The following is a 25,276-nucleotide window of genomic DNA, read 5'->3' as shown; positions in this document are numbered from 1 at the left end:
CACTGTATGGCTCATTTCTACTACTACTGCAAAGACGCATTGCTTTTAGAATGAGCTATTAGTGATAACAATGTTACTTTCGATTACTGTGTGACGACTACATTTAGCAGAGACTGGGAGCCTTGGCCAAACTGATATTTGTTTGTCCCACCAGCCCTCTCTGTGATCACAAAGGGAAATTAAATCCAACCATCTGACAAACAATCCTTAGCTCTTTGGGTAGAAAATGAGGTGTGGAGATTGTCCTGGGGCTTATAGGAAGAAGAGAGGACAATGAGAAAGAGGAGTAAATTAAAACTATGAATGAATAGTCTAAGGATAAATTAGAGAAACTAACCGTGCATAAACTATAAAACATAAGAGTTGAGAATTGAACATTGATATCAAAACTAATGTCAAATAGAATACATAATGAGGAAAATTATGACCACGACTATGTACAGTTGATATGGAATACCTAAAGGATTAGAAAATAAAGTAATACGGACACAAGACAAAATGAGGCCGCCCATATTCATTAAAAAATATGTTTTATATATTCTCTGTAATAACAGTAATAATAAGTATAATAGAATTGGTCAAATTCAAGACAGAGAATGTTACAGTAACATTGAATGAAGTTAGGTAATGAGGTTTGAAATCAAAGCCTGGAGTTTAAAAATTCTGTATAAATCAGGTTTGTGGCAGTACAACACTGCCCCAAGAGGTGAAGTATACATATTGCATCAACTGTCCTCAAGTCCTTATTTTGCACCCTGGGAGAACTGCAGAAGCGCTTCATTGACTAATTTCATAGTCACTCCTTTAGGGACCAGAACACAGTGCACACCTGAGAGAGGAACCAGAGCTCAGGGTAAGTTACAGTAAAGTTACTCATGTTGTGATCTCCTTTGGGTGTGAACAGTTTATGCAACATACAGTACTTGCTAAGTTGCTATACTTCAAAACAGATGTCATGACATGTTTGTGATCAACTCATGATATGGAATCATTTTAAAATCATCTATACTTTTACCTACTCTATTGTGCAAGCCTTTTAATGACTTTACGAAGTTAAAGTGGACTTCATGAAATTATAAATTGGTTTGATTTGATGCAGTATGGAGGTGGAAAGTTATGAAAGTAGTACCTAGTTGACTGACGTCTGTGATGTTCCTGTGTTCGTCATCAAAGAACATCATCTCACTGAACTTGAATCCACTGTTTTCCTGGAGCCTGAACAAAGACACAATGACAATGAGTTCCGCTATAAAACACTCTTTCACAGCCAGACATGAACACAAACTTCCATCCTCAGAGAAGAATCGTCCAGCACCAGTGGCAGTGGTCGTTAATGCTGCGTTCACATGCTAGTCGGAACTAGGAAACTCAGAAACGTCAGAATTGCTAATTCGTTGAACGTGGCACATGATTAACTACAACCAGTTAGCAAGTCAGAGTTTCCTAGTTCCGACTAGCACGTGAACGCAGCAATTATTTCAAATTCAGACACTTACTTTTTGAAGTGAGGGACCTTTGACCCCGGGTATATTTCCTTGAAGGATATGAATTGGTTGAGATTGAAGAGGGACAACAGCTGATTGGCTCCATCCACCTCCCCTGTGCTGAGGAATAGAAGGAAAATTTAGATTATTTACAACGGCATGTTATTTCAAACAATCTCCAATCTAGAGGCTAAAAACAGAAATGACCATTGTCTAAACACGTTTTACATAGATGTTTAAACATAATTTTAATCAGATTATAAAATAGCATGATTTTAAGATTTGTTGATCGCTGTGTGAACTGACCGGGATGCCACTCCAATCTGGATCCCTTGGCCATGTAGAGAAGTCAGTATGTCCACTGTGTCCGGGTACAGTTTGATTTTCTCCCCCCTTGCATCCAACACCACTCCCCTGTAGGGAAAGGCAGATGAGCGATTATTAGAAATCTGAATAGACATGGCTGAAATGTGATGTGTGTAAGAGTTGGAAGGGAGTGGATTTAGAGAAAGATATAGCCTAAAGCCATCATTAGCTTAATACTCATCAAGATTTTAACCAATAAACTCACGCTTTGTTTTTGTGAAATGGTGGGTCCACATGGGTATCTACCCAGAAGGGCCAAAGAGTATAATCTGAGAAGGAAAAAAACAAAAAACAGAGATGAGATGGAGGATGACAAATAGACGGACAGACACACGTGGCAGTTAGCTAGACAAGCTACTTTAGTTGTGACAGTCTTCTTGTTCTGCTCTAGTATTAGCTACGTATGCTATTTGTTAGTCTTCTTTCTCATAGAACATTGTTAGGTAGCTAAATGGCTAGATAAAGCTAGCTAATGTTACAGTAGTTATCTTTTCAACTTACCAAGGTCAAACACAACAAACTTTGGTTTAGACATAGCTATTTCCTGAGTTAAGCAGTAAACGTTTCAATTATCTAGTAGCTAACTGCCCATAATACTCCTCAAATGTCTGACTAGCTAGCTAGCTAGCTAGCTATCAAACACTGGCAACTTCCGGTGGTTGTTGTGGTCATGTGCGCAGAAGATCTAGTTGCGGAAGTAAAATAACAATATCACAGTCATTGGTAGCTATATCTGAGATACATTTGAGGAGATGGGAAACTACATTGGAATCGTATGTGCCAGAGCGCAGAATAACTGATGAATTTACGAACGCGCAACACCCGTTGAATATGACAGGTGTCAGTAAAGGTTGGCAAAAATCTGAATGAGATTGTTGCTAGCAGCACAGTTAGTCACTAACGCTCTAGATAACACGAAAGCAGCCTAACTAGCTCTGCTAGGGCGAGTAAAATGGTCAGAGTGAGGTGTTCTCTAATTTGTGTCTAGAAGTAAATAACTTTAGCCATATAGCTTGAGCGCATGACTGCTTTTGTGTGTGTTCGTAAATTAATCAGTTATTCTGCGCTCTGGCACACTCAGGCGAGAGTGCTCTGAAATCGGAGTAGATAGCCAGAGCGAGTTTACTAACGCACCCCATCTTTTCCGAGATGTAAGATTATTAAATGGTTCTCTGTAATATCGTATAGCTTTGGAATCGTGACATTACGTACTTTCGAGGAAAATAAGCAGGTTTATCGACTCATACCCTGACTTTGAGAAGGGGATTGCATGGTCGACTCTTACCCTAACTTTGAGAAGGGATGGCGTGACGATTAGTTTAGCAACAGCGTGATGCAGAATGACAACGTGAACGCGATTGGTCGACAGTCAGTTTGGTGGGGCGTGAGCTCGCCACCTTGGAGTCCTAAAACCCGGAAATGAGTTACCTCTGGTTCGTTCAGCCATCCTATGGATAAAATGTATGGGGGAAGAATAGGGTTTAGGAATAAACTCATAAAATAAGGTACGAAGTTAACACAGGCTTAGGAGATCTTATACGTTTTCTATGAGATAATAGCAGTCAGTTAGCATGACCTTTATGAATTATTAAGCCTTAATTCAAAAAGAGTTACGTTAACTGATGAAGATCTCATAGAACAAAACATAAAATCAAATCAAATGTATTGGTCACATACACGTTTAGCAGATGTTATTGCGAGTGTAACGAAATGCTTGTGCTTCTAGTTCCAACAGTGCAGTAATATCTAGCAAGTAATATCTAACAGTTCCACAACAAATATATATAATACACACAAATCTAAGTAAAGGAATGGAATAAGAATATATAAATATATGGATGAGCAATGTCATTTTCAGAGCGGCATAGGCTAAGATGCAATAGATAGTATAGAATACAGTATATACATATGAGATGGGTAATGCAAGATATGTTAACATTATTACGATAGTATAGAATACAGTATATACAGTTGAAGTCGGAAGTTTACATACACTTAGGTTGGAGTCATTAAAACTCGTTTTTCAACCACTCCACACATTTCTTATTAACAAACTAGTTTTGGCAAGTCGGTTAGGACATCTACTTTGTGCATGACAAGTAATTTTTCCAAGAATTGTTTACGGACAGATTATTTCACTTATAATTCACTGTATTGCAATTCCAGTGGGTCAGAAGTTTACACTAAATTGACTGTGCCTTTAAACAGCTTGGAATAGTCCAGAAAATGATGTCATGGCTTTAGAAGCTTCTGATAGGCTAATTGACATAATTTGAGTCAATTGGAGGTGTACCTGTGGATGTATTTCAAGGCCTACCTTCAAACTCAGTGCCTCTTTGCTTGACATCATGGGAAGATCAAAAGAAATCAGCCAAGACCTCAGGAAAATAATTGTAGACCTCCACTAGTCTGGTTCATCCTTGGGAGCAATTTCCAAACGCCTGAAGGTACCACATTCATCTGTACAAACAATAGTACACAAGTATAAACACCATGGGACCAGGCAGCCGTCATACAGCTCAGGAAGGAGACGCGTTCTGTCTCCTAGAGATTAACATACTTTGGTGCGAAAAGTGCAAATCAACCCCAGAACAACAGCAAAGGACCTTGTGAAGATGCTGGAGGAAACAGGTACAAAAGTATCTATATCCACAGTAAAACAAGTCCTATATCGACATAACCTGAAAGGCCGCTCAGCAAGGAAGAAGCCACTGCTCCAAAACCACCATAAAAACAGCCAGACTACGGTTTGCAACTGCACATGGGGACAAAGATCATACTTTTTGGAGAAATGTCATCTGGTCTGATGAATGTGATGAAAGAAATAAAAGCTGAAATAAATCACTCTACTATTATTCTGACATTTCACATTCTTAAAATAAAGTGGTGATCCTAACTGACCTAAAACAGGGAATTTGTACTAGGATTAAATGTCAGGAATTGTGAAAAACAGAGTTTAAATGTATTTGGCTAAGGTGTATGTAAATTTCAGACTTCAACTGTACATATGAGACGAGTAACGCAAGATAAGTAAGCATTATTAAAGTTACTAGTGTTCCATTTATTAAAGTGGCCAGTGATGTTCAAGTCTGTATGTTGGCAGCAGCGCCTCTGTGCTAGTGATGGCTGTTTAACAGTCTGATGGCCTTGAGATAGAAGCTGTTTTTCAGTCTCTCGGTCCCAGCTTTGATGCCCCTGTACTGACCTCGCCTTCTGGATGATAGCGGCGTGAACAGGCAGTGGCTCGGGTGGTAGTTGTCCTTGATTATCTTTTTGGCCTTCCTGTGAAATCGGGTGCTGTAGGTGTCCTGGAGGGGAGCTAGTTTGCCCCTGGTGATGCGTTGTGCAGACCGCACCACCCTCTGGAGAGCCCTGCGGTTGTGGGCGGTGCAGTTGCCGTACCAGGCGGTGATACAGCCCGACAGGATGCTCTCAATTGTGCATCTGTAAAAGTTTGTGAGGGTTTTAAGTGACAGGCCAAATTTCTTCAGCCTCCTGAGGTTGAAGAGACGCTGTTGCGCTTTCTTCACCACACTGTCTGTGTGGGTGGACTATTTCAGTTTGTCAGTGATATGTATGCAGAGGAACATAAAACTTTCCACCTTCTCCATTACTGTCCCGTCAATGTAGATAGGGGGGTACTCCCTCTGCTGTTTTCTGAAGTCCACGATCATCTCCTTTGTTTTGTTTACGTTGAGTGAGAGGTTATTTTCCTGACACCACACTCCGAGAGCCTCCCTGTAGGCTGTCTCATCGTTGTTGGTAATCAAGCCTACTACTGTTGTGTCGTCTGCAAACTAGATGATTAAGTTGGAGGCGTGCATGGCTACGCAGTCATGGGTGAACAGGGAGTACAGGAGGGGGCTGAGCACACACCCTTGTGGGGCCCCAGTGTTGAGGATCAGTGAAGTGAAGATGTTGTTTCCTACCTTCACCACCTGGGGGTGGCCCATCAGGAAGTCCAGAACCCAATTGTGCAGGGCGGGGTTGAAACCCAGGGCCTCAAGCTTAATGATGATCTTGGAGGATACTATGGTGTTGAATGCTGAGCTATAGTCAATGAACAGCAGTCTTACATAGGTATTCCTCTTGTCCAGATGGGATAGGGCAGTGTGCAGTGTGATGGCGATTGCATCGTCTGTGGACCTATTGGGGCGGTAAGCAAATTGAAGTGGGTCTAGGGTGACAGGTAAGGTGGAGGTGATATGATCCTTGACTAGTCTCTCAAACATTTAATGATGACAGAAGTGAGTGCTACTGGGCGATAGTCATTTAGTTCATTACCTTTACATTCTTGGGTACAGGAACAATGGTGGCCATCTTTAAGCATGTGGGGACAGCAGACTGGGATAGGGAGAGATTGAATATGTCGTAAACACACCAGCCAGATGGTCAGCGCATGCTCCGAGGACGTGGCTAGGATTGCCGTCTGGGCCGGCAGCCTCGCAAGGGTTAACACGTTTAAATGTCTTACTCACGTCCACCATGGAGAAGGAGAGCGGATAGTTCTTGGTAGCTGGCCGCGTCGGTGCACTGTGTTATCCTCAAAGCGGGCAAAGAATTTGTTTAGCTTGTCTGGCAGCAAGCCGTCGGTGTCCGCGACGTGGCTGGTTTTCCTATTGTAGTCCGTGATTGTCTGTAAACCCTGCCACATACGTCTCGTGTCTTAGCCGTTGAATTGCGACTCCACTTTGTCTCGATATTGACGTTTTGCTTGTTTGATTGCCTTGCGGAGGGATCGACCACTGTTTGTATTCTGCCATATTCCCCGTCACCTTGCCATGGTAAATGCGGTGGTTCGTGCTTTCGGTTTTCCTAAGCCTGTGTTTACCACAGACCTTATTTTCAGCGTTTATCCAAAAACGCCATTCAAAAGACAATGGGATACCTATCTCCTCCTTTCTGTAAGATCTCTAGCTGATCTCAATTGCATACTCCTTATGTCCTCTCCTCGTCTCCTTTTCAGAACTCATTGGGGGAGAAGGTCAGAGGGAAAGTACATCTGTCTTTCAATTCAATTCAAAGGGCTTTATTGGCATGGGAAACATATGTTAACATTGCCAAAGCAAGTGAAATAGAAAATAAACAAAAGATGAATTAACAAGGAAAATAAACAATCAGAAATTAACAGTAAACATTACTCACAAAAGTTTTAAAAGAATATAGACATGTCAAATGTTATATTATTGGCTATGTAGTGTTGTAACAATGTGAAAGTAGTTGAAGTACAAAAGGGGAAAATACATAAACATTTAAATATAGGTTGTATTTACAATGGTGTTTGTGCTGCACTGGTTGCCCCTTTTTTGTGGCAACAGGTCACAAATCTTGTTGCTGTGATGGCACACTGTGGTATTTCACCTAATAGATATGGGAGTTTATCAAGATTGGATTTGTTTTCAAATTATTTGTGGGTCTGTGTAATCTGAGGGAATCTAATGGGTTTTGAGAAGGAGACAAGGAGAGAGGACGCGAGGAGAAACAATTGAGATCTTCCTACACTTTCGCTCAACCATCTTTGGTATACACTTATCTGCCAGCAGAGGTAACACTTCAGTCTCTGTCAATGTTCTCTGTAGGCCTACATTACATGCTTTGGAGGTGAAATTATCCCCCTTATCTATCAAATTAATACCCATAATAAGACTGCATACACACACACATGATAATATAAGCACTATACACACACATACACATGGATTTTGTGTTGTAGATATGTGGTGGTAGTAGAGTAATGGCCTGAGGGCATACACTTAATGTTTTGTGAAATGTATTGTAATGTTTTTTAAATGGTATAACTGCCTTAATTAACCACCCATACACAAAAAAAATGTATGCATGCATGACTGTAAGTCGCTTTGGATAAAAGCGTCTGCTAAATGGCATATTATTATTATTATTATTATTATTAATTTTGCTGGACCCCAGGAAGAGTAGCTGCTGCCTTGGCAGGAACTAATGGGGATCCATAATAAATACAAATACAAAGAGCAGTCTAATCTACCTTGGCTCATATTACACTGATATAACCAAAATAACTGTATGTCCTAAAGTTCAATAGCTGTTCAACCATGTTCTGACCGCATGGCTAAAACCTCCCCCTTGTGTCTAGAAAAATAAATGGCTATGGTGTGGGAAGAAAAAAATTCAGCCAGTGAACAGAATGTTCTCAAACAAATGAATCACAGAAGCTTTCCCTTTGTAAGATGTCCTTTCTGGCGACGGATCAAAGGCACTTGAGCGGCACACTTGAGTTTGTTGCCAGCTGCTTTAGGCCCTTGTGTGTTCCTCCACCAGAGCTGAAACTGGTAGAATACCTACCCATTAGAGAGATTGTAGGAAGTTAAGAGCCACCCATTTACCCATTTAAATATTACTGAGGAACTGGGTCGGGACAGGGTGTAAAATGTAAATCATTGTACATTTGACCCCACATCTACCCCATATGCATGTGTAATTGCAGGCATTGAGTGAATGTGTTTCTGTGTTCCATCATTTTTCCATAATCTTTTGTCATGTGCTGTAGCTAAATAAAGAGGTAACACTTTTTATTTTCTATTTTACCAGGTAAGTTGACTGAGAACACATTCTCATTTACAGCAGCGACCTGGGGAATAGTAACAGGGGAGAGGAAGGGGATAAATGAGCCAATAGTCCTTAATTAAGTTTAAATTGCTTTAATCTCAACAGACTAGAGAGGTTGGAAGAGAGGTTCCACAATAGGAAAGGGGGAGACATCTAAATCACAGATGGTTTGCATATCCTCTGATTCACACAATTTGTACAGTGGGGAGAACAAGTATTTGATACACTGCCGATTTTGCAGGTTTTCCTACTTACAAAGCATGTAGAGGTCTGTCATGTTTATCATAGGTACACTTCAACTGTGAGAGACGGAATCTAAAACAAAAATCCAGAAAATCACATTGTATGATTTTTAAGTAATTAATTTGCATTTTATTGCATGACATAAGTATTTGATCACCTACCAACCAGTAAGAATTCCGGCTCTCACAGACCTGTTAGTTTTTCTTTAAGAAGCCCTCCTGTTCTCCACTCATTACCTGTATTAACTGTACCTGTTTGAACTCGTTACCTGTATAAAATACACCTGTCCACACACTCAATCAAACAGACTCCAACCTCTCCACAATGACCAAGACCAGAGAGCTGTGTAAGGACATCAGGGATAAAATTGTAAACCTGCACAAGGCTGGGAAGGGCTACAGGACAATAGGCAAGCAGCTTGGTGAGAAGGCAACAACTGTTGGCGCAATTATTAGAAAATGGAAGAAGTTCAAGATGACGGTCAATCACCCTCGGTCTGGGGCTCCATGCAAGATCTCACCTCGTGGGGCATCAATGATCATGAGGAAGGTGAGGGATCAGCCCAGAACTACACAGCAGGACCTGGTCAATGACCTGAAGAGAGCTGGGACCACAGTCTCAAAGAAAACCATTAGTAACACACTACGCAGTCATGGATAAAAATCCTGCAGCGCACGCAAGGTCCCCCTGCTCAAGCCAGCGCATGTCCAGGCCCGTCTGAAGTTTGCCAATGACCATCTGGATGATCCAGAGGAGGAATGGGAGAAGGTCATGTGGTCTGATGAGACAAAAATAGAGCTTTTTGGTCTAAACTCCACTCGCCGTGTTTGGAGGAAGAAGAAGGATGAATACAACCCCAAGAACACCATCCCAACCGTGAAGCATGGAGGTGGAAACATCATTCTTTGGGGATGCTTTTCTGCAAAGGGGACAGGACGACTGCACCGCATTGAGGGGAGGATGGATGGGGCCATGTATCATGAGATCTTGGCCAACAACCTCCTTCCCTCAGTAAGAGCATTGAAGATGGGTCGTGGTTGGGTCTTCCAGCATGACAATGACCCGAAAACACACAGCCAGGGCAACTAAGGAGTGGCTCCGTAAGAAGCATCTCAAGGTCCTGGAGTGGCCTAGCCAGTCTCCAGACCTGAACCCAATAGAAAATCTTTGGAGGGAGCTGAAAGTCCGTATTGCCCAGCGACAGCCCCGAAACCTGAAGGATCTGGAGAAGGTCTGTATGGAGGAGTGGGCCAAAATCCCTGCTGCAGTGTGTGCAAACCTGGTCAAGACCTACAGGAAACATATGATCTCTGTAATTGCAAACAAAGGTTTCTGTACCAAATATTAAGTTCTGCTTTTCTGATGTATCAAATACTTATGTCATGCAATAAAATGCAAATTAATTACTTAAAAATCATACAATGTGATTTTCTGGATTTTTGTTTTAGATTCCGTCTCTCACAGTTGAAGTGTACCTATGATAAAAATGACAGACCTCTAGATGCTTTGTAAGTAGGAAAACCTGCAAAATCGGCAGTGTATCAAATACTTGTTCTCCCCACTGTATATTCTTTCCATAATTTAACAATATACAGTAATATCAAAATGCCCATTATTTCAAACTACTAGGACATACATTCTAAAAACCTGTTTAAAGTTTAAACCCATCTGTTAAGGCGTTCTTCTCCAGTGATTCACATTGTGCAAAACAAGCAGTAAAAAACGTTAATAGTCGGTTAACACTTAACTAGATGCATTTCTTAGTTAAATCAATTATCATGTTGTTTTTCCTCCCTCTCAAAAACATTTATTGATCTGTGCCACGGTTGCTACATTTGGATTGTTTTCAGATTTGTGATCACTGAGAAGAAGCACTCATGATTTATAAATGAACATGCTTCTGGATTCTTTCTATAATTTCACAGTTTTGACAATATTAAATATATATTACAATTATAGACCATTGTCACCTACTTGGTTTGCAGAAATGCTTAATTAAAGCCATGGATAAAACAGAACTAAAAAGTACTATATTTGCTATATAGCCTACCACAAAAAGTAAGTAAAAAGGAAACCCAACCTGTAATCTTGTGCATGATTTATCTCTGATTTATAAACTGCCACTGAGATAATGTGTATTCATTCATTGAGTATAAAAAAATATGCAATACACATTTTTATACAATTACAATTGGATTGAACCCACTGGGCAAAAACTGCTTGAATCAACGTTTTTTCCACATAATTTCAACAAAAAAAGTAAATGTGATGACATTGAATCAATGTGGAAAACTGATTGGATTTGCAAAAAGTCATCAACATAAGGGATTTTTTTTTTTTTTCCTCCACCAAACTTGTAACCTAAATCCAATGTCATGGTGATATTTTTTGTTGATTTCACATTGAATTCACCTTAGTTGAACTGACGTCTGTGCCCAGTGGGAAGTGTCTTACTGTTCTTTTCACTTATTTAACTAGTGGATAGAGTCTGTTTTACAAAATCTCATAGCTGCTGCAGTTTTAAACTGTAGACACGTGCATAAAAGTCTCTTTGGAGTGCTTACTTGGCAGCATTGTACCGGAAAAGCCTTTACAGCTTTGTGAAGCGATCATCATCTGTGAATCCTCTGTTGTAGGTGCCATCCAGGTTGATGCCATTCTCCACTCCTTTCACCTGCCTGTCCTCTTCATCCTGCCCATCCTCCGTCATCCCTTTCTCTTTCCTAGATCAGGATGAACCATCAACACAAGTTCAATAACCAAACACATCATTATGAACAGAGAGACTGAAGTATTGTCAAAGGGTGGACTCACTGTCTCTTTTGAAGCAGAGAGGATACGAGCAGGGTGATGATTCCAGCACACACAGCCCCTATGACCACTCCAAACACGATGAGCCAGGGAGGGGTGTCAGGGTTGACTGGCGCTGCCAGCGTGGGGTGGATGCCCAGAAACTCCAGGGTCCTATCTGACAGGAGGAAGGCATTGTTGATGCGATGCCTTGACATCCTGTTGGATATAGAAGGGGTTAATTTAGGTCCAGATAGTACATCTCACCTTTTACAGGTCTCTGATCTCAAACTGTACTTGAATCTGTCTAAATACCGCTTGCCTTGTGTTTAGCGAATTCAGCGAATTACCTCACAGCTTTCTCCACATCTGCCTTAGGAATAAGCATGGTGGCGTTGTCTGGTGATGTCACCACAAACCAGAAGGACACCCTCGAAGTCTGAACACACAGGATAATGTTGTCGACACTGGAAAAGTCCCACAAACATCATAATGCCAGAAATGCCATGTTGACGGCATTACACAACACACCAGGAAGACAATTCTATTGACTTAAACAGAAGTCATAAAAAATGCTCACAGGAATGCTGGAAAAACATTATACTTAAGCAATAAGGCCTGAGGGGGTGTGGTATATTGGCCATATACAACAAACCCCCAAGGTGCCTTATTGCTATTATAAACTGGTTACCAACTTAATTAGAGCAGTAAAAATAAATGTTTTGTCATACCCGTGGTATAAGGTCTGATATACCATGGCTGTCAGCCAATCAGCATTCAGGGCTTGAACCACCCAATTGATAATGTACTATATGCTGATGTACTGTAGCATGTGCTTTGTGTTGAGTTTAAACAGCGACTGATTAAATAATGTGTCAGACATGTTTTTCAGGCACTGTAGATATTCTTACTTGTATGTTTCCATTTGGAAGTGCCTCCTCATGGCAAAGGCCATAGTAGCTCGGAAAAAGAACATTTCACTCTCATTCCATTCATACTGCAGACAAAAAAGTATAATCTCATCACCCATCACAATATTCAAACACATTTGAATAGCATTTCAAAGCTCTTGATCGATAGGACCCCTTCTGTATTTTAGAGCATACCACTGATTTAATTTAATAATCTGCTGTATCTTTGGTAAGCATAGTACTCACAGCATCCTCTCCCAAAGCAGTTTTGATGCTGATGCGCACTTTGTAGCCATTTGGATCATCTACAGAGAGAATAACACTTTTTTTTATCTCTCTCCCCAACCTCAAACATTGTATGCTCAATTTTTTAGACTCATCATGAAACATTAGCATACAATAACAAGGTTTTTTAAGTCACAAAGATGTTGACTTGTGTCACATAGGATGATACAAACAGTACAATAACAAAAAAACATGACAACAATGAAACAAACAGTAAATAGGACACCCTGCTCATCTAGTCTCACAAAGTGTCCTTCATACTGTCCTGATAAAGAACTATCTGTACCACAAACCATACAGTATTTGAATATTTACTGCGTGTTCGCCCTCTGCCCACTCAGGCACTCGCTGCTGATAAACTAGCCAATTCAATGCAATGACAAGATAACAACATCATGTAGACCATTTGAAGTCATGAAAACACTCAGAACCAGTACCTTCTTCCTCAAGACAACTCTGATCAGCTGACATATTAAACAGTCTTTCTCCCTACATTAAACTATTGGCAAATTAGCTGAAACAAACATTCAGGGAAGAAATAAGAAGCTGGAATTGTACAAATTGTAACACTTACAAACTAAATAATTAAAACCAAACACCAAGTAATTAACAAGTAATTCAAACTATGAGGATGTGAGCGTCTTATATACGCCTAGCTACTCACCGGGCTGGCAGAGGTCTTGTGCCAGGGCAGGTGCCCCCACCTGGCAGAGCAGAAACAGGATCCACACCAACATCCCCTCTGAGGATAAGAACACAACTAAGAAAGAGTCTGCTGTGCTGCTGGCTCAGTCAAAGTCCCAGTGGTCAGACATTAAAGGAGAAGGAGCAGGCCAACAATGGAATCAAACAGACCTTGGGGTTGCCACTACCAGGGTTTATTGGTTAAACTATGACACACACAGCTGCTAGCTACAACCCTCACTGCCCACCTTTAAAAGTGTAACAGCCCTATAAAAGTTGTCATCAACAGTACAGATAGCCTGCCCAGAGAGCAGAAGGATATGAGAACAGCAATGCGTGCGCAGCAGTGAAAGCACTGTTTGTCCAAGCCTCAGAGAAGTGGAAGAGGTTTGATAATGTGAGAGGGAGGCAGACCTCGGGAAGATAAACACACAGACCCAGTCTGCTTTTGTTTACCCAGTGGGCCTGCTTTACTGTACAGATGGGATCTTAATATGACCAGTATTGTCGCAGCAAAATAATCATGCAGCAACAGGATTTTAACGTTTAGTCCATTCACACTTTTCCGCTGATGTAATGTTGCTTGATCAGTGGTTAGGCTATTAGCTGGCCAAAATTAGGCTACATGAAAAGTGCAATACTGTTAATATAACCTTGTATTAGTGCAGGTTTTCAGTGACTTTATGTAAATCATGCGACACAGGAAAATACTCAGTGACAACAGAGTGATCAAATTAAGATCCTATGTCTGTATATACACCACCTTTCTGTTTGCCTTCCTAGCAGCTTTTCAATTCCAGTAGCAACTTCTGGCTATCATTACATACAGTTGAAGTCGGAAGTTTACATACACCTTAGCCAAATACATTTAAACTCAGTTTTTCACAATTCCTGACATTTAATCATAATAAAAATTCCCTGTCTTAGGTCAGTTAGGATCACAACTTTATTCTAAGAATGTGAAATGTCAGAATAATAGTAGACAGAATGATTTATTTCAGTTTTTATTTCTTTCACCACATTCCCAGTGGGTCAGAAGTTTACATACACTCAATTAGTATTTAGTAGCATTGCCTTTAAATTGTTTAACTTGGGTCAAACGTTTCGGGTAGCCTTCCACAAGCTTCCCACAATAAGTTGGGTGAATCTTGGCCCATTCCTCCAGACAGAGCTGGTGTAACTGAGTCAGGTTTGTAGGCCTCCTTGCTCACACACGCTTTTTCAGTTCTGCCCACACATTTTTTATAGGATTGAGGTCAGGGCTTTGTGATGGCCACTTCAATACCTTGACTTTGTTGTCCTTAAGCCATTTTGCCACAACTTTGGAAGTATGCTTGGGGTCATTGTCCATTTGGAAGACCATTTGCGACCAAGCTTTAACTTCCTGACTGATGTCTTGAGATGTTGCTTCAATATATCCACATAATTTTCCTTCCTCATGATGCCATCTATTTTGTAAAGTGCACCAGTCCCTCCTGCAGCAAAGCACCCCCACAGCATGATGCTGCCACCCCCGTGCTTCACGGTTGGGATGGTGTTCTTCAGCTTGCAAGCGTCCCCCTTTTTCCTCCAAACATAAAGATGGTCATTATGGACAAACAGTTCTACTTTTGTTTTACCAGACCAGAGGACATTTCTCCAAAAAGTACGATCTTTGTCTCCATGTGCAGTTGCAAACCGTAGTCTGGCTTTTTTATGGCGGTTTTGGAGCAGTGGCTTCTTCCTTGCTGAGCAGCCTTTCAGGTTTTGTCGATATAGGACTCGTTTTACTGTGGATATAGATACTTTTGTACCTGTTTCCTCCAGCATCTTCACAAGGTCATTTGGTGTTGTTCTGGGATTGATTTGCACTTTTCGCACCGAAGTACAGTGGCTTTCGAAAGTATTCACCCCCTTTGGCATTTTTCCTATTTTGTTGCCTTACAACCTGGAATTAAAATGGATTTTGGGGGAGTTTGTATCATTTGATTTACACAACATGCCTACCACTTTGAAGATGCAAAATATTTTTTTGTGTGAAACAAACAAGAAATAAGACAAAAAAAACAGAACTTGAGCATGCAACTTGAGTCAATACTTTGTAGATCCACCTTTTGCAGCAATTACAGTTGCAAGTCTCTTGGGGTATCTCCCATTCTTCAAGGCAAAACTGCTCCAGCTCATTCAAGTTGGATGGGATCCGCTGGTGTATAGCAATCTTTAAGTCATACCACAGATTCTCAATTGGATTGAGGTCTGGGCTTTGACTAGGCCATTCCAAGAAATGTAAATGTTTCCCCTTAAACCACTCAAGTGTTGCTTTAGCAGTATGCTTAGGGTCATTGTCCTGCTGGAAGGTGAACCTCCGTCCAAGTCTCAAATCTCTGGAAGACTGAAACAGGTTTCCCTCAAGAATTTCCCTGTATTTACTGCCATCCATCATTCCTTCAATTCTGACCAGTTTCCCAGTCCCTGCCGATGAAAAACATCCCCACAGCATGATGCTGCCACCACCATGCTTCACTGTGGGGATGGTGTTCTCGGGGTGATGAGAGGTGTTGGGTTTGCGCCAGACATAGCATTTTCCTTGATGGCCAAAAAGCTCAATTTTGGTCTCATCTGACCAGAGTACCTTCTTCCATATGTTTGGGGAGTCTCCCACATGCCTTTTGGTGAACACCAAACGTGTTTGCTTCTTTTTTTTCTTCAAGTAATGGCTTTTTTCTGGCCACTCTTCCATAAAGCCCAGCTCTGTGGAGTGTACGGCTTAAAGAGGTCCTATGGACAGATACTCCAATCTCTGCTGTGGAGCTTTACAGATCCTTCAGGGTTATCTTTGGTCTCTTTGTTGCCTTTTTTGTTTAATGCCCTCCTTGCCTGGTCCGTGAATTTTGGTGGGCGGCCCTCTCTTGGCAGGTTTGTTGTGGTGCCATATTCTTTCCATTTTTTAATAATTGATTTAATGGTGCTCCGTTCAAAGTTTCGAATATTTTTTTTATAACCCAACCCTGATCTGTACTTCTCCACAACTTTGTCCCTGACCTGTTTGGAGAGCTCCTTGGTCTTCATGGTGCCGCTTGCTTGGTGGTGCCCCTTGCATAGTGGTGTTGCAGACTCTGGGGCCTTTCAGAACAGGTGTATATATACTGAGATCATGTGACAGATCATGTGACACTTAGATTGCACACAGGTGGACTTTATTTAACTATATTATGTGACTTCTGAAGGTAATTGGTTGCACCAGATCTTATTTAGGGGCTTCATAGAAAAGGGGGTGAATACAAATGCACGCACCACTTTTCTGTTATTAATTTTTTTGAATTTTTTGAAACAAGTTATTTTTTTCATTTCACTTCACCAATTTGGACTATTTTGTGTATGTCCATTACATGAAATCCAAATAAAAATCAATTTCAATTACAGGTTGTAATGCAACAAAATAGGAAAAATGTCAAGGGGGATGAAAACTTTTGCAAGGCACTGTACGTTCAACCTAAGTGTATGTAAACTTCCGACTTCAACTGTAATATGTTTTTCTTTGTGTCCATTTAAGGGAAAGGGAAAGGGGGATCCCTAGTCAGTTGCGCAACTGTTCAACAAGGTTGTAGCCTAAGGGGTATTTGGCCAAACAAAAAAATATAATTGACAATAATTGATAATACAGTACATCCTTGTAACAACCCACTTGTAGGTTTGTAGCACCACATATTATTAGTACTCTCCCAACCAGGGGAGCTGACACCTTCAGCCTAATGCTCCACCATAGGTCACACTGAGGTCAAAGAAGATAGCTGACTCTTCTCTTTTGGGTGTTAATAGTTAATAATACCTTTATTATGAGTATCAGTGATTGTGTCCCATATGGCATTCTATTCCATACATAGTGCACTACTTTTGACCAGAGCCCTATAGGGAATAGGGTGCCATTTGGGACGCACATCAGTGTCACATCAGCTTCTACAGTACTAAGGTAACACAACAAAGATGAGGGTAGACCTAATGTAACATTACACTTTTACAATTCAGGCAAACTGTAATGATTAACCATTCACACTGCCCTGGATACATTACCTATAATGTGGTTAATTTTTCACCAGTGAAGGTTTTTGTCAAGCACATCTTAGGTTCAAATTCAATCATTGATCGTTCATGAGAAACATGGGTTCACACATTACACTTGGTCTGCCTGTGGAGAGCAGCTCTACTCTTCCAGCTGATTGCTGGCTATAAACACCAAATTAGCTTCAATTAGAAGGAACTGATTGCAAATCTATTTAGGAAGAAGAAAATGCAGAAGCGTCTTAAATGTAATACAACCTCAGGGTGAAGCTTCCTTGTTAGCTCATGAATACAAGACATACAATAACACATTATCAGTAAATGATCTTTTGCTCTCATAAAATGATAGGGTATTTCGCCATACAGGAAACACCCATCAGAAATTATACTGAAATCATTTTATTGAAAGATATATTGCTGGTTGAACTCCTCTCTTGAACATAAAACTAGGGTTGATGTGCATTTTGCAGGTTGAAATTGGGTAATGAGGTGTCCCTGCAGGACAATTGTCCCCTGTAGCTCAGTTGGTAGAGCATGGCGCTTGCAACGCCAGGGTTGAGGGTTCGTTTCCCACGGGGGGCCAGTATGAAAATTTATGCACTCACTAACTGTAAGTCGCTCTGGATAAGAGCGTCTGCTAAATGACTAAAATGTAAATGTAAATGTAGAATAGACTTCATGCTCTGTAGCCACTGAGGTATATTACGTCTGTAGCCCATGCATGCTCAACTAACCAGTGGCGTGTATTCGTGGATGCCAAGGGAAGCCAGGCTTCCCCGAAAACATATGAAATAATTTATATTTCGTCTCTCTGTGTTTCATAATTTTCATTCAATTCGCAAGAGGCGAATTTGGTAGCATTGCCTTTAAATTGTTTAACTTGGGTCAAACGTTTTGGGTAGCCTTCCACAAGCTTCCCACAATAAGTTGGGTGAATTTTGGCCCATTCCTCCTGACAGAGCTGGTGTAACTGAGTCAGGTTTGTAGGCCTCCTTTCTCGCACACGCTTTTTCAGTTCTGCCCACAAATTGTCTATAGGATTAAGGTCAGGGCTTTGTGATTGCCACTCCAATACCTTGACTTTGTTTTCCTTCAGCCATTTTCCACAACTTTGGAAGAATGCTTGGGGTCATTGTCCATTTGGAAGACCCATTTGCGACCAAGCTTTAACTTCCTGACTGATGTCTTGAGATGTTGCTTCAATATCCACATAATTTTCCTTCCTCGTGATGCCATCTATTTTGTGAAGTGCACCAGTCCCTGCTGCAGCAAAGCACCCCCACAGCATGATGCTGCCACCCTCGTGCATCACGGTTGGGATGGTGTTCTTCGGCTTGCAAGCGTCCCCCTTTATCCTCCAAACATAACGATGGTCATTATGGCCATACAGTTCTATTTTTGTTTCATCAGACCAGAGGACATTTGTCCAAAAAGTATGATCTTTGTCCCCATGTGCAGTTGCAAACCGTAGTCTGGCTGTTTTATGGTGGTTTTGGAGCAGTGGCTTCTTCCTTGCTGAGCGGCCTTTCAGGTTATGTCGATATAGGACTTGTTTTACTGTGGATATAGATACTTTTGTACCTGTTTCCTCCAGCATCTTCACATGGTCCTTTGCTGTTGTTCTGGGATTGATTTGCACTTTTCGCACCGAAGTACGTTAATCTCTAGGAGACAGAATGCATCTCCTTCCTGAGCGGTATGACAGCTGCGTGGTCCCATGGTGTTTATACTTGCGTACTATTGTTTCTACAGATGAACGTGGTACCTTCAGGTGTTTGGAAATTGCTCCCAAGGATGAACCAGACTTGTGGAGGTCTACAAAAATTTTTCGGAGGTCTTGGCTGATTTCTGTTCATTTTCCCATGATGTCAAGCAAAGAGGCGCTGAGTTTGAAGGTAGGCCTTGAAATACATCCACAGGTACACCTCCAATTGACTCAAATGATGTCAATTAGCCTATCAGAAGCTTCTAAAGCTATGACATCATTTTCTGGAATTTTCCAAGCTGTTTAAAGGCACAGTCAACTTAGTGTATGTAAACTTCTGACCTACTGGAATTGCGATACAGTGAATTATAAGTGAAATAATCTGTCTGTAAACAATTGTTGGAAAAATTACTTGTGTCATGCACAAAGTAGATGTCCTAACCGACTTGGCAAAACTATAGTTTGTTAACAAGAAATTTGTGGAGTGGTTGAAAAACAAGTTTTAATGACTCCAACCTAAGTGTATGTAAACTTCCGACTTCAACTGTAGCTAGATGTAGAAGGCTAATGTTAACTAGCTAACGGTGCCCATGAAATTAAGTTAGGCTAGCCAACAAGCATTTTAGCCAGGTAGCAGCACAACATAAAAGAAAAGCGTGTACTGTATGACACAGTGATAGACCATTTTGTCAACATGAACGAGAGGAGGATGGCATTGGCATTTCTCTACAAGTAGGTTGAGTCAACATGTTTTTTCTACTTGCACGAACACACATGCACACACGCGCGCACACACACACAAATCAGAACCATGGACAGCCACATCATATTTAGCTTAAGTTGATTGGACTAAATTGTTTTTGGTATATTTTAGTTGTCACTGTATTAGACTACGCATAGGTGATTTGATGATGTTGAAATGTTGAAGTTGAAATGGTGCTGGAATAGTGGAGGCAGCTCCTGTTTTCTTTGAAACTTGTGGTACTCTCCATGGTTCTAAATCAATAGTTGTTTAGTGGTCTGAAAATGTCGGAAACAGTAACTTGCTTGACAGTGCTGTATGTCATGTAACTGTTTGTTACATGCAATATGCTTCGTGGACTTCACCCAACAGAGGTTGCTCTCTGGTTTTGTTATGAAACAAAGGTGTGAATTATTCTGCCACTATGTCTTCTTATTGTCTCGACCTTAGGCCTATATAACACGGTCGCAAGGCATATGAACTAACAGGTTATAGAGCAAACAACGCAATTATCACAACACATTGGTTGTAATATGGCTTTTTATTCTGGCTTGGCTTCCCCAGTGATTTTACCCACGCACCGCTACTGCAACTAACTAGGGATTTTCCATAGGGTTGATATATAATTTACTGGTATACAACTTTGTATGACGAGAGTTCTTTGTAGGCTATTTTCCTGTTTATTATCTCCAGCATCATGATGACGATGTCAAGAAGCTGATATCGTACGTCAGTGAACTAACAGCCCGGAACCGCCCTACCAGCAGGGTTGCCAGGATTAAATAGAACTTCTCTCCCAATGACTACTCAAAACCCGCCCACAAACCCTAAAAACAGCCCACACACATTTTCTTTGCGACAGCAAGGGGAGTTGCCACATTTAGCCAATGAACCCCTTTTTCTTTAACGTTATCGAGGAAATTAATAAGGAATATTAACGTCAATTGTAATGACGTAAGAAGCAAAATTCGGTTTTCCATAAAAAATAATAGGTCTAATTCTTGCGAGCTAACGTGACTAAAAAAGGAATTTGAATATGTCGCAAAAGAAAAGATAATTCGCTGATTCAACTCGCCAGATCATGTTCCATCAATGGATGTTAATTTAACTCGTTTGACTGCTATGATTGTAAATAAATCCCTTATGCGCATGTGCATAACTATAGATAAATACAACAGGACAGTTTGTGGGATGAAAGGATCTCGAAATCTCTGCGCAAGAAGCACTTGGACGAACTTCAAAATAATGTTAGACTATTTTCTGGTGATTGTGCTGTTATTATGTGCCAGATGTTAAGACTACAACCCGTTCTAAATGGCCTATTTGCGAGATTGACTTGTCATTTCAATAGGCATAGGCTAGGCCTACTAAAATCTGGATTTATGATTGTAATTCAACTTGGTTTAGTTATGCTAATTGCAGGTAGCCTAAAGCCCCTGATAGCCTACAGTAGCCTAGGCAAGATGTTAGATGAACGATTTAGCAGCTTGCTTGGTTCATATTGACAAACTAATTTATTTAACATGAATAGCGAGGCGATTTTTTGGTAAGAAGTGCTTATGTTGCCCAATAGCCTGCTGGAATAGGCTACTGAGGATGGGGTCTTAATTTCAATCACTGAATCATATAGTCATAATATGGATATGAACTGAATAGGCCTATGCTTGTCAACAGCCAATGTTTATTTTTTATTTTTACCTGTAGCCTAATCTGATTGACTGTTACATTCAATCTAATGCATTCTAACAGCTGATAGAACTGTGACCATGATCACAATTGATAACTTCCAATTTCATTAACTAAACATGGCCGTTAATAATTGCATAATAACACAAGGCAACAACAGCAATAAACTGAAGTTTGCCAGCTCCAGGTAGGCTAAACAAGTGGCACAAATTGATTTGCAACGACTCCAGTGATATCGTCAACAGATGTATCACTCTTCACCTCTCCACATTCAATGTCAGTTTCATTGTGTACTTTTCCCCATATCAGAAGCACGCAAGGGAGTTCCATAATTTCCATTTAAAATGTCCACTTGCGCAGCACTCGAGACCCAAGAACTGAGCATGCGTAAAACCCTTCGCTTGATGTATTTTTCCATAAGTAAAGTCGACAATAGAATGCAGTTTAAACCACCTCAGATCAACTTTATCTAATGCGCTCTAGAGCGCCTAAAGTCGTTTTCCCTGTGCGTTGTCTTCTTATTTCTTGATGCGCGTCAGTACTAGTGCGTTAATATGTTTTATTGAAAAAGCGTTTTAAATAGTTGTCTCCATAATGACAATCTAAATAGCCTAGCTACAACTGGTAAAAGTTGTCATGACGTGCGCGCCTGCTGCTCTGTCTCCACTCACTCACGTGACTCAGCTGCCTGCTGCAGCGCTCAGTCTCAACATACTTTTTTACCCCCGATAGTAAGCGGCAGCAGGTCACAGTGAAATATATATATTTTAAGAAAAATGCCATGGCGGCCCAGTGCAATTTAGAAATAGCCCAAAAACCCGCAACCCGCGATCAATACAGTTTAACCGCGACATCGTTTTCAAAGTAGCCCAATTTGGCGGCAAATTGCGGACATGGCAACCCTGCCTGCCAGAGTTCCGCGGTATAAAAACAGAATAAAGATAGAATTCGCGTTGCTGGGAACTACCATCAACAATACATTATGGGATGTATACGTCACTGTTGCCATAGCCACGTCTCTGTCAAAAACACAGGTCTCATTTCTTGTGTCAGGGGAGGCTAAAATAAACGATGGCTGAAAAAAAGTTCAAAGGAGCCCCGTTTGGAACACAGACGTCGAGGTAAGACATTGACAAGCGCCCAAGGGACATGGCGAATCATTGAGATTAATAATGAAAACAATATGGATGTTGTTATCGGTAACATTGCCGGCTTGATGTCTTACTGCAATGTGCGTGTGCAGGTTTGATGTGTCAGCGGTCCATCCAGCCAATAAGATAGTAGGTACCTACACAGAGATCCCCTACTGCAAAAAGATGACCAATGACCTGGTATGACTTGTAACTCCCAACATCTCTCTCTCTCGCTCTCTCTCTCTTTCTCGCTCTCAATTCAATTCAATTCAAAGGGATTTATTGGCATGGGAAACATATGTTTACATTGCCAAAGCAAGTGAAATAGATAATAAACAAAAGTGAAATAACTCTATCTCTCTCAAACTCTCTCTCTATGCTTCAAAATCATAACAAACATGGCACTTAAGTTTTGTTTTAGTTTTCCCTTATAAGGATATGTGTGTTGTTTATGTCAGGAGAGGCGGCTGGGCCCGGGGTCGTATGATGCTGCAGGCCGTGGGGACTTCAGTGAACGGTCGGTGGCAGAGCGGGCCAAAGGGCCAGGGTGGCAGAGGGCCCAGGAGACCGCCAGGCTGGCAGCCATACCTCACCTCCTCTACAGGGAGGCCTGGGAAAACAAACGCTTCCTGGTGGGTCACACACACATGCACGCACATGCACACACAACTGACCCCTAACCTCTGTCTATCTGTCTGTCTGTCCCATAGAAAACTAAAGTGGGTCCAGGAACCTACAGAACAGCAGACTTTATAGAGGAGCTGCAGAAGAAACCAGGCAGTATAAGAGGAGTGTGTGACAGCAGGGAAAGAGCGGTTCAGAAAAGCACAGGTACCACAACACACAACACACAACACAGAGAGGTACCACAGTGCACCACTAGAGGGCAGGAGGACACAATATGTTATCCTCAGCATGCACCTCAGCTCCTCGCTGCAACGCTTCCCAGAAGGCAACAGTACGGTACGACACACACACAACACTACAACTGAAAACAACAAGGTATAGGTTACTTAAGCAAAAAGGCACAAGGGGGTGTGGTATATGGCCAATATACCACGGCTAAGTGATGTTCTTATGCACGATGCAATGCAGAGTGCCTTATTGCTAATTACTAGAGCAGTACAAATAAATGTTTTGTCATACCCATGTTATACGGTCTGATATACCACGGCTGTCAGCCAATCAGCATTCAGGGCTTGAACCACCCAGTTTATAAAACTCACTATACTACAACTAACTGTGTGTGTGTGTCTGTGTAGGACTGTGGGCTGAGTCCCTGTACCTATACTCTAAAGAGCAGCACAGAGGCGTTGTTGGCCAGCGGCAGCAGCAGGAGAGGCGCATATGACCTCTTCACTGGACCACGAGACAAACCCATCACCGCTGGATACTTCGCTACCCCGGTAACACACACACACTCCCACATCACACCCACCTCAGAACACATAAAACTGTGAGGGACCACCACCAACTGATTGCGTGTGTGTGTGTGTGTATGTGTGTGTACATGTGTAGAAGTGTGTAAACCTGACTCCAGGGGAGTACCCTAGTGTGTGTGTGGGCTTTGGAGAGGAGATGTGTCGTCGTGAAAAGCGGAAACACGGTGTGTTTGGAATGTTGGATCAGTACCCAGTTGTTCCAACAGAGAGAATCTACCACAGCACCCCGTCCCAATGCCCTCGACCTGCTGTGAGTACCCTAACCTCTGACCCCTAACCCTGCCCCAATGCTTTCCAACCGTTCTAGCTAACCTTTAACATCCAACCCCTGCCCCAAAAGGTGGAAGAAAAAATATAATATCCTTCTCTTCTCCCTCTATTTTTCTCCTCTCCATCCCTCTCCCCTCAGACGTTCCCAGGGCCAGGGTGGTATGAGGCCGTCCCTCCACAGTCCCGTCCAGAGAGTCACACCCATCCCCCCTTCCTATCCTCTGCCCCCCGTGCCAGCCGCAGGACAGAGAGAGTGCAGAATGGAAATTATGTGAGTTAAGCCTAACCTTCACCTCTAACTCTGACCTCTAACCCCGTCCCCTGAACTCTAACATCCTCTCTTCCAATCAGAGCATGGTTGGTCCTGGTCGTTATGACATTGCAGAAAAGGGGTGGAGTAAGACTAACAATGGCCACACCTCCTCCTTCAGTTCCCGGACACAGAGATATCTTCACAAACCAGACAGAGACAAACACACACAGTAAGACACACACACATGCACACATACAGTGATACCTCACCTGAAATTACAGAAATGTCTCATTTACTAACAGTATACAGTGGGTGTTGTGTTGTGTGTCGTGTGTGTGTATTGCTCTGTGTGTGTTTCAGGGAGAGGTTGCGTGCGATAAATGTTCCGGTGGACAGACGGAGTTTCCTGGTGCCGGTGCCGCCGGGAAGGAACACTTTGATGAAATCAGCTTAGACACACACACACACACAAACACACACACACATTGAAGCAGCATGCAACAAAGACTCCGGATACATGTTACAAACCATCAGATTTCAAGTTTAGTTTTTCAACTATATTAAAATCAATATTGATCAACATGAGATGTCTTTATGTTTGGTAGAAAGTAGTAGAGATTTGCTGTTGACAAAACAAACTTTATTATCATCATACACCA

The 25,276-nt window shown here is 41.6% G+C and overlaps 3 protein-coding genes across 3 annotated transcripts; 1 reads left to right on the top strand and 2 right to left on the bottom strand.

Annotated features, from left to right (window-relative positions):
- Nucleotides 1-513: 513 nt before the first annotated feature.
- mdp1 (magnesium dependent phosphatase 1) lies at nucleotides 514-2,653 on the bottom strand. The gene is made up of 6 exons (XM_041839157.2): nucleotides 2,352-2,653; nucleotides 2,056-2,119; nucleotides 1,791-1,898; nucleotides 1,497-1,604; nucleotides 1,130-1,215; nucleotides 514-829 (listed from the first exon to the last, which is right to left on the bottom strand). The coding sequence occupies exons 1-6, from the start codon at nucleotides 2,383-2,385 to the stop codon at nucleotides 744-746; spliced, it is 486 nt and encodes a 161-aa protein (XP_041695091.1). The 5' UTR covers nucleotides 2,386-2,653; the 3' UTR covers nucleotides 514-743.
- Nucleotides 2,654-11,055: 8,402 nt separating this feature from the next.
- On the bottom strand, nucleotides 11,056-13,721 carry cltrn (collectrin, amino acid transport regulator). Its single transcript, XM_041838456.2, has 7 exons — nucleotides 13,597-13,721; nucleotides 13,329-13,406; nucleotides 12,626-12,684; nucleotides 12,380-12,465; nucleotides 11,819-11,935; nucleotides 11,493-11,687; nucleotides 11,056-11,401 (listed from the first exon to the last, which is right to left on the bottom strand). Exons 2-7 carry the CDS (start codon nucleotides 13,399-13,401, stop codon nucleotides 11,269-11,271), a joined length of 663 nt encoding a protein of 220 aa, XP_041694390.1. The 5' UTR covers nucleotides 13,402-13,406; nucleotides 13,597-13,721; the 3' UTR covers nucleotides 11,056-11,268.
- A 7,969-nt stretch (nucleotides 13,722-21,690) lies between these two features.
- On the top strand, nucleotides 21,691-25,197 carry LOC121532675 (lymphocyte expansion molecule). The gene is made up of 10 exons (XM_045205756.1): nucleotides 21,691-22,640; nucleotides 22,763-22,850; nucleotides 23,111-23,284; nucleotides 23,363-23,483; nucleotides 23,536-23,615; nucleotides 23,915-24,058; nucleotides 24,171-24,344; nucleotides 24,504-24,635; nucleotides 24,716-24,846; nucleotides 24,978-25,197. The coding sequence occupies exons 1-10, from the start codon at nucleotides 22,591-22,593 to the stop codon at nucleotides 25,069-25,071; spliced, it is 1,188 nt and encodes a 395-aa protein (XP_045061691.1). The 5' UTR covers nucleotides 21,691-22,590; the 3' UTR covers nucleotides 25,072-25,197.
- Nucleotides 25,198-25,276: the final 79 nt, after the last annotated feature.

The sequence above is a fragment of the Coregonus clupeaformis genome, chromosome 20 (genome assembly GCF_020615455.1).
Source record: "Coregonus clupeaformis isolate EN_2021a chromosome 20, ASM2061545v1, whole genome shotgun sequence".
NCBI classification, from domain to species: Eukaryota; Metazoa; Chordata; class Actinopteri; order Salmoniformes; family Salmonidae; genus Coregonus; species Coregonus clupeaformis.
This window is presented reverse-complemented; position numbering and strand designations above follow the sequence as displayed.